Consider the following 12,363-nt stretch of genomic DNA (forward strand, 5'->3'; position numbering starts at 1 on the left):
GCAGGTAAAGTGGGAACCCCTCATAATGGCCATAGCAGGTGGTTAGAAACTCGGATACCAATACCAGTAAAGTAGTAGTAAAAGCAAAGCAATGTACAGTGTACAGTAAAACCTTGGACTGCGAGCATAATTTGTTCCAGAAACATGCTTGTAATCCAAAGCACTTGTATATCAAAGCGAATTTCCCATAAGAAATAATGGAAACTCAAATAATTAGTTCCACAACCATTTATTCATATGTCCTTCAGTTTATAGTCCATATAAAAAGAATCTAGCAATGTGACCAGGTTGTGTAACCATAAAATGTCCATCCACGAATGGCAGCCTTCACAAGGGGATTAGAAGCAAAATCCAGCAGGAGCTACAGAGTATAAAAGAGAAGAGAGGTGCCTCTAAGTGTAGCAATATGTTGCTAAATGTTGTACCTTCATTAAATGTAACCATATTGCTACACTTGGAGGTGCCTCTCTTCTCTTTTATACTCAGTTGTGACATGACACTACTTTTATATCAAGATATCGCTTGTATATCAAGTCAAAATTTATTAAAACATTTTGCTTGTCTTGCAAAACACTCTCAAACCAAGGTTTTACTGTATATGGAAAAGGACAGATGTTTCACTTTCCAGCATCTAGCAAAAACTGAAATAGCATTTTTGGGCAAATTTACCATATAATGTATATCAATTGGAAATCTCCTTCATAATTAGGATGCTAGTTCACAGGTAAGTGGTCCAGCTCAGCTCTTTTTTTAAGATATAGAGCACTTAAAATTTTGGTGCATTCATGTGAATTAAAGCGCTGGTGATTATTTTTTATTTATTTTTTTTAACCTCCAGAGTTATAATGTGCTAGTATGCATCATTTAAGCCTGGCCTGATTTTATGCAGTAGGATCTCTATAAGATGGGTTCACATCTCTATAGTACATGGTAGTGCAGTGCGTCCTGAAAAAGAGTTGAACTTTACCTGCTCTGGGATGCATTAGGGCTGCCTTAACGCAATGCATGTAAATGAGTAGTGTAGTGCTTGTTAATGAGCGTACATTACCACACTACAGAAATGGGAACCAGCCCTTATAAATCAGTGAATGTGCCATTCCTTAAACATTCATTGCTGGTGTATTTTCCTAGAGCATGTGTTTTAAATTAGTAAATGATTCACCTGCAGTGAATTTTTGGTGAATGTAAGTCTTAGCTTTATAAATATGTCCCATAGTGCCCACACACTTTCATTTTTAAATCATTTTTAATAAAATTTGTAATTTGTTTTTGTGAAATTGACGGTGTTGCAGGATGTTTAGTGTAATCCAAGTATTTTTTTTTCAATACATTAATGATATATGAGCCGGGTGTCCACAGTAGTGATCCCGGCCCCAGTGGAGGAAAGGGAGAGAAGCAAGGCTTTGAGCGGCCACACTGCTGGACCATGGGACATGTGAGTGTGTGTTTATTAAAAGTCAGCAGCTACACTTTTTGTAGCTGCTGACTTTTAATAAACACAGAAACGGTTGGAATCCACTTTAACATGACTAAACAATATGTTGCTAGCATTAGGGTGACATTAGGGCAGGGACACAGCCGTCCATTTTATATCATGTCTCAGGAGCACTAGTAGCCAATGTAATTAAGTCGTGACAGAGGAGCATGCATGTTAATACCAGTCTAGGATTGGCACATGTTAATGCAAAGATTTCCCAGCACATGGGAATGGCTGAAATGAAGGCACTCATTTTCATATTGTAGAAATGTTATACATGGCCCGATCATTGCAAGACATGCTTAAATCAAGAACATCATTTGAAAATACTAGCCCATGTATGACCACCCTAAATTAGTTCATTTCCGCAGTCAAAGTGAACTTGGTCTGGCAATTGATCAGACTGGCTAGGGGGATCACAGGGAAGGTAAGTGCATACTTCTTAGTATTCCCACAATAAAGTAAACCTGTAACCATGCTCAGGATACCGATTACTATCACACAAGCAGGAAGGTACACGTTGCAATAGTATAGACAGTGACATTAAAGTGTATATAAACTCAAGAACTAATATTTATTATAATATATATATATATATATTATATATTATATTATATTTATTATATCACACCTTACCTGCATTAGCTTTCCTTTATTAGCCTTTTTTTCTTAATTTTTTCCTGGTGATCTTGCCGGTAACACAGTTCCTGCCCTAGGGTGACAACACTTACCTTACTTTTATCTATAGTATAGAGGATCCGCATTGTCACCCTATGACAGGAAGTGTGTTTGGACAGCAGAACACCTCCCTCTCTCTCTCTCTCTCTCTCTCTCTCTCTCTCTCTCTCTCTCTCTCTCTCTCTCTCTCTCTCTCTCTCTCTCTCTCTCTCTCTCTCTCTCTCTCTCTCTCTCTCTCTCTCTCTCTCTATATATATATATATATATATATATATATATATATATATATATATACAATGGGGAGGAGATACAATAGTGCAGTAGAGGCATAGAGCATGGGAAGTTGTCAGCTTACTGGATGTCTGGAAGGATCAAGTGATATTTTTGCACTTCTTGAACAGATATAACAAATGCTTTTATTGGTATATTTTACAGACCAAAAAAAAAAACAGATAAGAGGCTTTTATTGTTAGGGTTTACATACAAATGCATTTTGTGGGCAAACCACTTTAACAGTTTTGTACACAGACAAATGTAAGGAATGCTAATAGCAATTTCTTTTCTTTGCTGTGCCGTGTTTTTCCAACAAGTTTTTAAGATAATATCTTTATCTCTGCTTTCAGACATGTAACGCTTCCTTTGCCACACGTGACCGTCTGCGCTCACACTTGGCATGTCATGAGGATAAAGTACCATGTCAGGTGTGTGGCAAATACCTACGGGCAGCTTATATGGCAGACCATCTGAAGAAGCACAGTGAGGGTCCTAGCAACTTCTGTACCATTTGTAATCGAGGTAACTATAAAGTAGGAAGAACTATTAGTATATACAATTATGCCAGAGAAGGGAAATATTTTGTATAATGAAGGCGCCACAATGGCCTTGTCTGTTGTGATAATATTTTTGTTCAATGACAAATGAAGATAATGCAATTACAAAGCAAGACAGGATGAGTGCATTTGTGTGGGTGGGAATGGCTGTTATAAGGCTTGAAATTAAGATTCTAATATGGAAAAGAATCACTACTATACTACTAAATATCAAGTTATATGTCATTATACTATTAGAAGATAGATCCCCACGCTATTAGAATGAAATATATAGATATTAACTAACCAAAATAAACATAAAAAATATGTGTAAAAAGAAACAGCAGCTACCACTTGACAGTGCAATCACCACATAAAGCAAACAAGTATAAAAGATAGAGAAGTGCTGTAATATACTGTATATCAGATGTTACCGTGATTCAAAATACACATAAAACATCAAATCATGTGTAAATAATAATATGTAATAATAATATTAAAAATTACATCAACATTCATGTCAAACATAAAATAAAGTGATATATTAATATATCACAAAGATATCAAACTCTGTATAACGTCCATTCAGCAACCTCTTTCCATAAACAAGAAGCAGGGACAATAAAATATACACACACATTTTTTATGATCAAAATCCTTTCTAATGGTGAATGGGAACTCACACATCAAATATATAAATAAAGAACATAGATAAGCCAGGTGGTATAGTAACTCAGAGCAACCAATCCACTATCACTTTTTCACTGATCTGACTGATAGAGCTTAGTAATGGTAAACTCTGGGCTGGTACATTTATGCCAACATGCTTCTATTCCTGAGTGAATCTACATATAGCTTTGCTTTGAATATTTTATTTTAATTACAGGTACTTATATAGCTCTGTCCCCACTCTCCTGATAAACTGTGCCACTTAGAAGAATTAGGCAAACACTAAAGCTCCTTCACAATAAAAGGGTACAGTCTACTAAATGCTCCAAAACTGAAGAAAAATTGAAACATTTACAACAAGATTGGGGCTTTAGCCATAGAGAAGTCAGATCGCTCTGATTGCAGCAGTGAAAGGCCTACCTATTCATAGCCCGCTGCACCCTAAGCAAATATATATATATATATATATATATATATATATATATATATATATATATATATATATATAATTTTTTTTTTTTTTTTTTTTTTTTTAAAGGTACTTTAAGCAAATCATTTCTAATCCTTGAGACAATCATGATTGAATGGCATCTAAATAAACTTAATAAAATAATTTTATTAAGCCTAAGATACACATTTAATTCTTACATTAGTAATAATTATTCTATATGGTGCCCTTTTAATGCTTGTTAAACTTACTGGCACAAGAATGCTAGTAGGTTACTGGAGCAAAAAAAAAATGGAAAGAAGTAGAACATTTTCCCACAGCTGCCAGATTTTTTTCTTTTTTTTTCTTTTTGAAGAATTCAGAAACTTAAGAGTTGTAGTTGGCATCTGCTCTAGTTTTCATTGCTCCAGCTTTTGTAAATTAATTCAAGTGATATGTTAACAAAATCTGCACACATGTAGTGTTTTGCAGTTATTCAACCTTCATCATAGCTTCCATATGCTGCCCATTAAGCCTTATTATTCTGTATCTAGTATTTTCTCAGTTCTGCAGAGGACTGTAGAAAACTCTAATTTGCACAGCAAGGTGAAAGAGAATTACCTATAGAGCATTGCCCTATTGATGGTGATTATTTGGTAAGGAATGTATTTTGCTTGCCATTTAGCCAACAACATTTCACTTACAGATCGTTTACAGAGCATTATTAAGGTGGACTGACAATAAAGGGTTGCTTGGTCTCCTCCTTGTCCATTCACAAAACATCCAGTATTCTTTTCATGGAATACAAGGCATTCTGTGAATGTACGATGGAGGAGTGTGATGTTCTTCTGTCCCACCCCTCCCTTTGTCCATTCACAGAATGCCATACATTCTGTGAAAAGGATACATGATGTTTTGTGAACGAACAAGGTGAAATCCAGTGACCCACTATCATCACTGTACTAGAGCCTGAAGTTTCAGTGCTGGAAGTTCTGCGCTTATAGTACTGCATGGGATGAATGAAACGATAAGTTTTACTTAGCACAGCAGCATCCACATATGGGACAACCATCATTAGAGGTAATTTATATTTTGCATAGCAAATGCACAAATATAGTTTCTTTCCTTGAGCTCAGCTTTACATATTTACATTCCATGTTCTGTAGTTGATTGTTAAGCAGTGTGAAGCTCATTTATTAGGTTTACGTTTTCTCGTATTCTAAGACAAAGGAAAGATATCCTCAAAATACATGCATCAATTCCTAAAACTGCTTAAAAGACTCTTAGGGCTTATGTCAATGGGCTTTTGTTTATGCAAGAGCTGCCTCTTCCCCCCAATGCGACCTAGAAGGAGGTCAACTGCAATTCAAATTCACATCTTAATAGACTGTGAACAATCTTAGAAGCATCTCAAACTATTCTACACGCACCTGAAAGTAAGTTGCATTTGCGCTTTAACACAAGGCCTTACTTTCCAATGTTGGAAGCATCACATACAAAGCAAGCAGAGAAAGATCCACCTATACTCATCGCAGTAGCTGAAGTGCTGCATTCACAGCAAGTTTTCTTCATAATTTATGGGACAGAGGGGCATGCGTGGTGCTCTGTGAGAGGGACGCTTAATTACAGAGCTCCATCCCGCTCCATCCGGCACTCTCAGCAGCAAGCAGCATCACCCCAGAGAAGCCAGCATGGGACCTGGACAACCTAGACACCCACGGGAACCATTTTATGCCGGTGGAGTCAGCTAAACGTGGCTTACGGGCGTGATTTGAAGCACTTCCAGGGGCAGAAGAAGAATCCAAGATGGTGCTCAATGAGGCAGCTCACACAGGGATCCCTGTATCGTCTCCCTGGCGGGACTCACTGCAGGGGGAGGTATGTGGAGGGGCCCCCATTATCAAATCACCAGCTTCCATGGTGTCTCTAATCAACCAAACACTAGATGACATGCTCATGTCCCCCTCAGCTGCGGCCTCACCGAGGCCTAATGTGACTTATCAGGATATGGGGCTAAACACCTCTCAGCCACATGATATCTCCCTCATGTTCACTAAATTTGCAGAGATGCTGGACAGGGGCCTAGCTCAGGCCACAGCCAGAATTACTTCTGACATTAAAATGGATCTCCAGCTTTTGGGCTCTCGCATTGAGACCATTGAAAACAGAGTAAATGTCACAATAGACCGTGTTAACCAGATCATGTTAACCAGAACACAGACCGTGTCCAAGATTTACATTAGAATTAGAAGGGTCATGGCCAAAATTGACGACCTTGAGAATAGGTCGAGACTGCTCAACTTTAGAATCAGGGGCCTGCCCAAGACCATTACGGATATACTGGAAGCAGTGAACTCCCTCATTAAGAGTCTTATTCCAGACATCCGAGCACACAAACTGGATCTTGATTGGGCCCACAGGGCCCTGCCACACTATTATAATGTTAAGGAGGAAGTCATGAAAAGGGCGCACTCCACTCCACAAATCCAGATTATGGGTCATTAAATCCAAATCTTCGCCGATATCTCCCCATACACGATTCAGAGAAGGCGAGCAGTCAAACATCAAATACTGGTGGCTTTTCTCTTTCAGTCTGAAGTTCTAGTTTAACAATAATTCATGGGACTGCAACACGCATGCATCAGAGGGATCCAGATTTTATGTTTAAAAATGTTTGATTCCTGCATGTTTATTATTGCAAGGGTGTTAACCCTTACACTGCTTAAATTTCATAAGCGCTGCTATGATTGGCCTATGCTTATTAACGAAAATAGGATAAATGGCCTTCAAAAACATCTCCCAGGTGCAGAATCACCTATACAATTACAAACTACTCCCATTGCAATAAACCTGTATAATTGACTACAACAGACCCAAAAATATGTATAAACAACAAATCAAGTACAAAAAAAAGATTGTAAAGAAAAAAAACATATTAGCTGTGTCCCAATGAAGAAGATGTTTTATTAGTACAAAACAGTTAAAATACCTTGGAAATTACTTGGAAAGGCACTGGCTTCCTTCCAACCAGGGCCCTTCACATGATGGGACTGATGTGAGTTGACCCACAATAAGTACCTGGCCTTTTAATCAAAATAATGAGCAGTCCAAATTTTGTTTCTTGTTGCCTTATGTGTACCAATGCTGCTGTGTATGTTACATTGGCAAACTACGGTTGTTGCTATATATTTTGTATTTCTTGTATTTCTTGGAAAGAAAAACGTAATAAAAACGATTGAAATAGAAAATACCTTGGAAATATCCCAATTAAATATCAGGATCACTGGGTGTGCCATGTTGCTGGAGACAAATAAAAGTACAATCTATTTCAAAAGAACACTTTCTGAAGCATGGCACAAAGTGGCACATAATATAAAATAAATTGAGACCCCTGGCTGAACCTATAAAAAGTCACTTCCAAGTACAGTACTGGATAGATGTCACATCCGTAGCTTATATAACATACTTCTCCACAAAGTAAAGAATTGAGGAGAAATATAAGCATCAAGTTAATGCATATGTTGTTAGGAAAGACTGTAATAATTGGAGGTTGAGAAATTATCCCATCATTTTCCATATATGTACATTCCAATGAAGTACTGTATAGTGTAAAAAATATTGTGAGCAGATGTAATATTATCAGAAGACCCAAAGGTGACAGGTATCCTGAAATGTCATTTCACTGTTTCAGTGAGGAAATATTAGCATTGTTACTATATTTAGTGCCAGTTCACACATATGCGATGACAGTCATCGCATGTGCTTTACACCCCATTGCTGTGCAGATCACATGCAATGTCCATGCGATGCGAATTTGCATCGCATTCGCACGACCCTTTTTTTGGTCCGCACCGGAATTGGATCGCATGTATGTTCACACCTATGCGATCCGATTTTGCACCGACAGTTGACAGTTCGCACTGTGATATGCGAACCGATCTGGGGGTGTCATTAACTTTCTATTGACACCCGCAGTGGTTCACATAGGACAGTGTGAACCGCCGGCGGGTGACATGTGATGTGGGAACCTGCACTGGAATTGCGCGGGTTCTCGCATCGCATATGTGTTAACTGAGCCTAAATGTCCGTTACAGAAACACATTGGCCTTCTTTATTAAAGTAGAACCTTAGGCGACACATTTTTTTTTCATTTTCAGTAGAGCAAGGGAGGGTTATAACCCCTATAAGGTTTATTTTACCATCCTTGTCCCATTGGGGAGATTTACCTTTACTTCCTGTCCCATAGCCAAACAGGAAGTGAGAGGAAATCCCTGCAAATTAAGGGAAACCCTTTTTTTTTTCTTTTTTTTTTACATTCACTTTCAATGAATAAGGATATATAGGGAGGATGACTCTCCCGAATGGGGCATAGAGAGTAGAGGTCGACCGATATATCGGCCGGCCGATATATCGGCCGATATTTGGCTTTTTTTACTTAATCGGCATCGGCCGATTGTGCTGATAAAAAAAGCCGATTATAACTTCAGCGGGACTTGCAAATGACTTCTGTAATAGAAGTCAATTGCAAGTTGTCTGATGTTTTCTTCTCTCCTCCTCTGGGCAGCCTGCCAAGTCTGATAAGAAGATACATTTGTATCTCTTCGGGTTCTTTTTATCAATAGACTGAACTCCATGTGTAGAATTTCTCAGTTTAACCATTTAAAGACTAAATCTTTTCTGACACTTGTTGCTTACAAGTAAAAATCCTGTATTTTCTGCTAGAAAATCACTTAGAACCCCCAAACATTATATATATATTTTTTTTAGCAGAGACCCTAGGGATTAAAATAGCGGTTGTTGCAATATTTTATGTCACACGGTATTTGCGCAGTGGTCTTTCAAACGCAATTTTTTTACAAAAAATACACTAATTAAAAAAAAAAAAAATAAGCAGTTAAGTTAGCCCATTTTTTTTCATCCAAAAGTTTTGATTACCTGTTTTTGTGTATTTAATATTTAAGATATAGTTATTTTTTTTTTAATTTTTTAATCTAAATTATACATACAAGTGAACTGATTGGAGGTTTGTTTTGTTCAATAAATGTTTAAATGTAAAACATTTTCTGTATCACTTATTACTTAAGGCTGCTTTCACACTGGAGCGGGCATGCGTTGACGGTAAAACGCCGTTAGTTTTAGCGGCGCTTTACCGTAATTTTAGCGGCGCTATTCGGCTGCTAACGGGGCGCTTATAACCCAGCTAGGGGCCGAGGAAGGGGTTAAATGCACTCCTGAAGTGCCGCTGCCGAAACACTTTGCAGACGCTTCGGCAGCGGTGCGCATTCATTTCAATGGGCAGGAGTGGTGGAGGAGCGGTATACACCTCTCCAAAGATGCTGCTTACAGGACTTTTTTTTAACATCCTGCCAGCGCATCGCCTCAGTGTGAAAGCACTCGGGCTATCACACTGAGACTGTAGGGAAGCCGTTTTACAGGCACTTTACAGGCGCTATTTTTAGCCCAAAAGCGCCTAAAAAAACGCCCCAGTGTGAAAGGGGTCTAACTGTAAGAATTTATGAGATGAAGGGGGAAAAAAAAAAAAAAAATCGGCCTAATATATCAGCCCAAAAAAATCGGCATCATATATCGGCCATCGGCCACCGCGATTTCTAAATATCGGCATCGGCATCGGCCAGAGAAAAACCCATATCGGTTGACCTCTAATAGAGAGCAATAAAAACCTAATAGGTGTTCTAATCCATCTCCCCTCTATCCAAACCTAAAACAAAAACATTTTGCCTTTATTTGTACTTTAATACATTCTTGTAAAGCAATATATATCACAGGTGACACTATGGTAGGTGGCAATAGCATAAATTAACGAGGTTTCTATAATTGTATATTTCAGCACAGTGCTACACTATATTGCCAAAAGTATTGAACTTTAATGGCATCCCAGTCTTAGTTCGTAGGGTTCAATATTGAGTTGGCCCACCCTTTGCAGCTATAACAGCTTCAACTCTTCTGGGAGGGCTGTCTACAAGGTTGAGGAGTGTGTCTATGGGAATTTATGTCCATTCTTCCAGATACGCATTTGTGAGGTCAGGCTGATGTTGGATGAGAAGGCCTGGCTCGCAGTCTCCTCTCTAATTCATCCCAAAGGTGTTTTATCGGGTTGAGGTCAGAACTCAGGCCACAAACCCCAAAATTGCTCATCCATGTCTTTATGGGCCTTGCTTTATGCACTGGTGTGCAGTCACGTTGGAACAGGAAGGGGCCATCCCCAAACTATTCCCACAAAGTTGGGAGCATGAAATTCTCCAAAATGTACTCTGTGCAGGCCAGTCAAGCTCCTCCACCCCAAACTCGCTCATCCATGTCTTTATGGACCTTGCTTTGTGCACTGGTCCAAATCATTTAGTGGAGGGGAGATTATGGTATGAGGTTGTTTTTTATCAGGATTTTGGTTTGACACCTTTGTTACAGTGAAGCAAACTGTTAAGACTTCAGCATACCAAGACATTTTGGACAATTTCATGCTTCCAACTTTGTGGGAACAGTTTGGGGATGGCTCTTTCTTGTTCCAACATGACTGCACACCAGAGCACAAAGCAAGATCCATAAAGAGATGGATGAGCGAGTTTAGGGTGGGGGAACTTGACTGGCCTTCACAGAGCTTCTGGAAGAACGGTCAAACATTCCCATAGACACACTCCTAAACCTTGTGGACAGCCTTCCCAGAAGAGTTGCAGCTGTTATAGCTGCAAAGGGCGGGCCAACGCAATAGTAAACCCTACAGACTGGAATGCCATTAAAGATCATGTGCGTGTAAAAGCAGGTGTCCCAATACTTTTGACAATATAGTATATATGGCAATTTAGTACTGTAATTAAATATACTTCCATCATATAAATGTGAGATTTGAACAACGCTTCATGCCCTACAACGATACATCCACAGTGCATACATTACATAGTTGGTCAGGTTGAATAAAGACACCAGTCCATCTAGTTCATCCAAAAAAAAATACAATCCCACTTCCAATTGCTGTAAATTTTGCATCCATCCCAATATAAGACATAACTGTAATGACTAAATCATATTAATGGAAATGGTGAAGGATGGTAGAATTTCTATCAAAATCTTCCCGAAAATACAGTCATTCCAGAACAACGTGCAAATATATTCATGATAGGCTGACAGTCTCCAAACAGGAGATGTTCACATCTATGAGATTTAATGAAGTGAATTGATGTCTTCCACAGGCACTGTGGGGGTCCTGTACTTGGCATCTGACCGGATTTGTGGTGCCTGCCTTGCTTACAAATATTGGGCACACTGAATATTCCCCCTGGAGGCATTTGCATTTTAACACAAGGCCTTACTTTTCAGAGCTGGAAGCATCATACATAAAGCAAACACAAGTTTGTGCCTGCATCACTTACAAATATTGGGGAGCCCTGTTCACTTAGTGATAGATGGGCCCTAGTATATGGCTGGGCAGCAGCAGTATCTGGGAACAGAGCAAGCCAGTGATATTCAACAGACTTCTTGTATGAGTGTTAGTGCTACAGGTTGCAGTTTTTTCCTCACAGCCACCAATCACTTTTAAGTTGAAAAACAAAGAAGTGAACAGCATATCAATGGGATAAAACTCAAAAGTAAATTTGTCAAGCCGCAATGTATGTCAACAAAGTTATCCTGTATGTAGTGCCTGTTGCACTTTTCTCACACGTATGTTATTATACTTTACATGCTCAATAAACGTTGTTCCTGATTAAAAAAAAAAAAACTCAAAAGTAAACATAGACATTTAGTATGTACAGTATCTCACAAAAGTGAGTACACCCCTCACATTTTTGTAAATCTTTTCTTCTATCTTTTCATGTGACAACACTAAAGAAATGACATTTTGCTACAATGTAAAGTAGTGAGTGTACAGCTTGTATAACAGTGTAAATTTGCTGTCCTCAAAATGACTCAACACACAGCCATTAGTGTCTAAACCGCTGGCAAGAAAAGTAAGTACATCCATAAGTGAAAATGTCCAAATTGGGCCAAGCTAGCCATTTTTCCTCCCCAGTGTCATGTGACTCGTTAGTGTTACAAGGTCTCAGGTGTGAATGGGGAGCAGGTGTGTTAAACTTGGTGTTATCGCTCTCACTCTCTCATACTGGTCACTGGAAGTTCAACATGGCACCTCATGGCAAAAAACTCTCTGAGAATCTGAAAAAAAGAATTGTTGCTCTACTTAAAGATGGCCTAGGCTATAAGAAGTTTGCCAAGACCCTGAAACTGAGCTGCAGCACAGTGGCCAAGGCCATACAGCGGTTTAACAGGACAGGTTCCACTCAGAACAGGCC

At 38.8% G+C, this 12,363-nt stretch overlaps 1 protein-coding gene across 6 annotated transcripts in view; it reads left to right on the forward strand.

Annotated features, from left to right (window-relative positions):
• The window catches only part of PATZ1 (POZ/BTB and AT hook containing zinc finger 1), a 43,821-nt gene that overhangs the window by 19,630 nt on the left and 11,828 nt on the right, over positions 1-12,363 (forward strand). For all 6 annotated transcript variants that reach the window (XM_073629276.1, XM_073629272.1, XM_073629273.1 and 3 more), the window contains one exon: positions 2,779-2,950. In XM_073629276.1, the coding sequence (XP_073485377.1) occupies positions 2,779-2,950 (172 nt within the window). The remainder of the gene's footprint in view (positions 1-2,778; positions 2,951-12,363) is intronic.

The sequence above is a fragment of the Aquarana catesbeiana genome, linkage group LG01 (genome assembly GCF_042186555.1).
Source record: "Aquarana catesbeiana isolate 2022-GZ linkage group LG01, ASM4218655v1, whole genome shotgun sequence".
Classification (NCBI taxonomy): domain Eukaryota; kingdom Metazoa; phylum Chordata; class Amphibia; order Anura; family Ranidae; genus Aquarana; species Aquarana catesbeiana.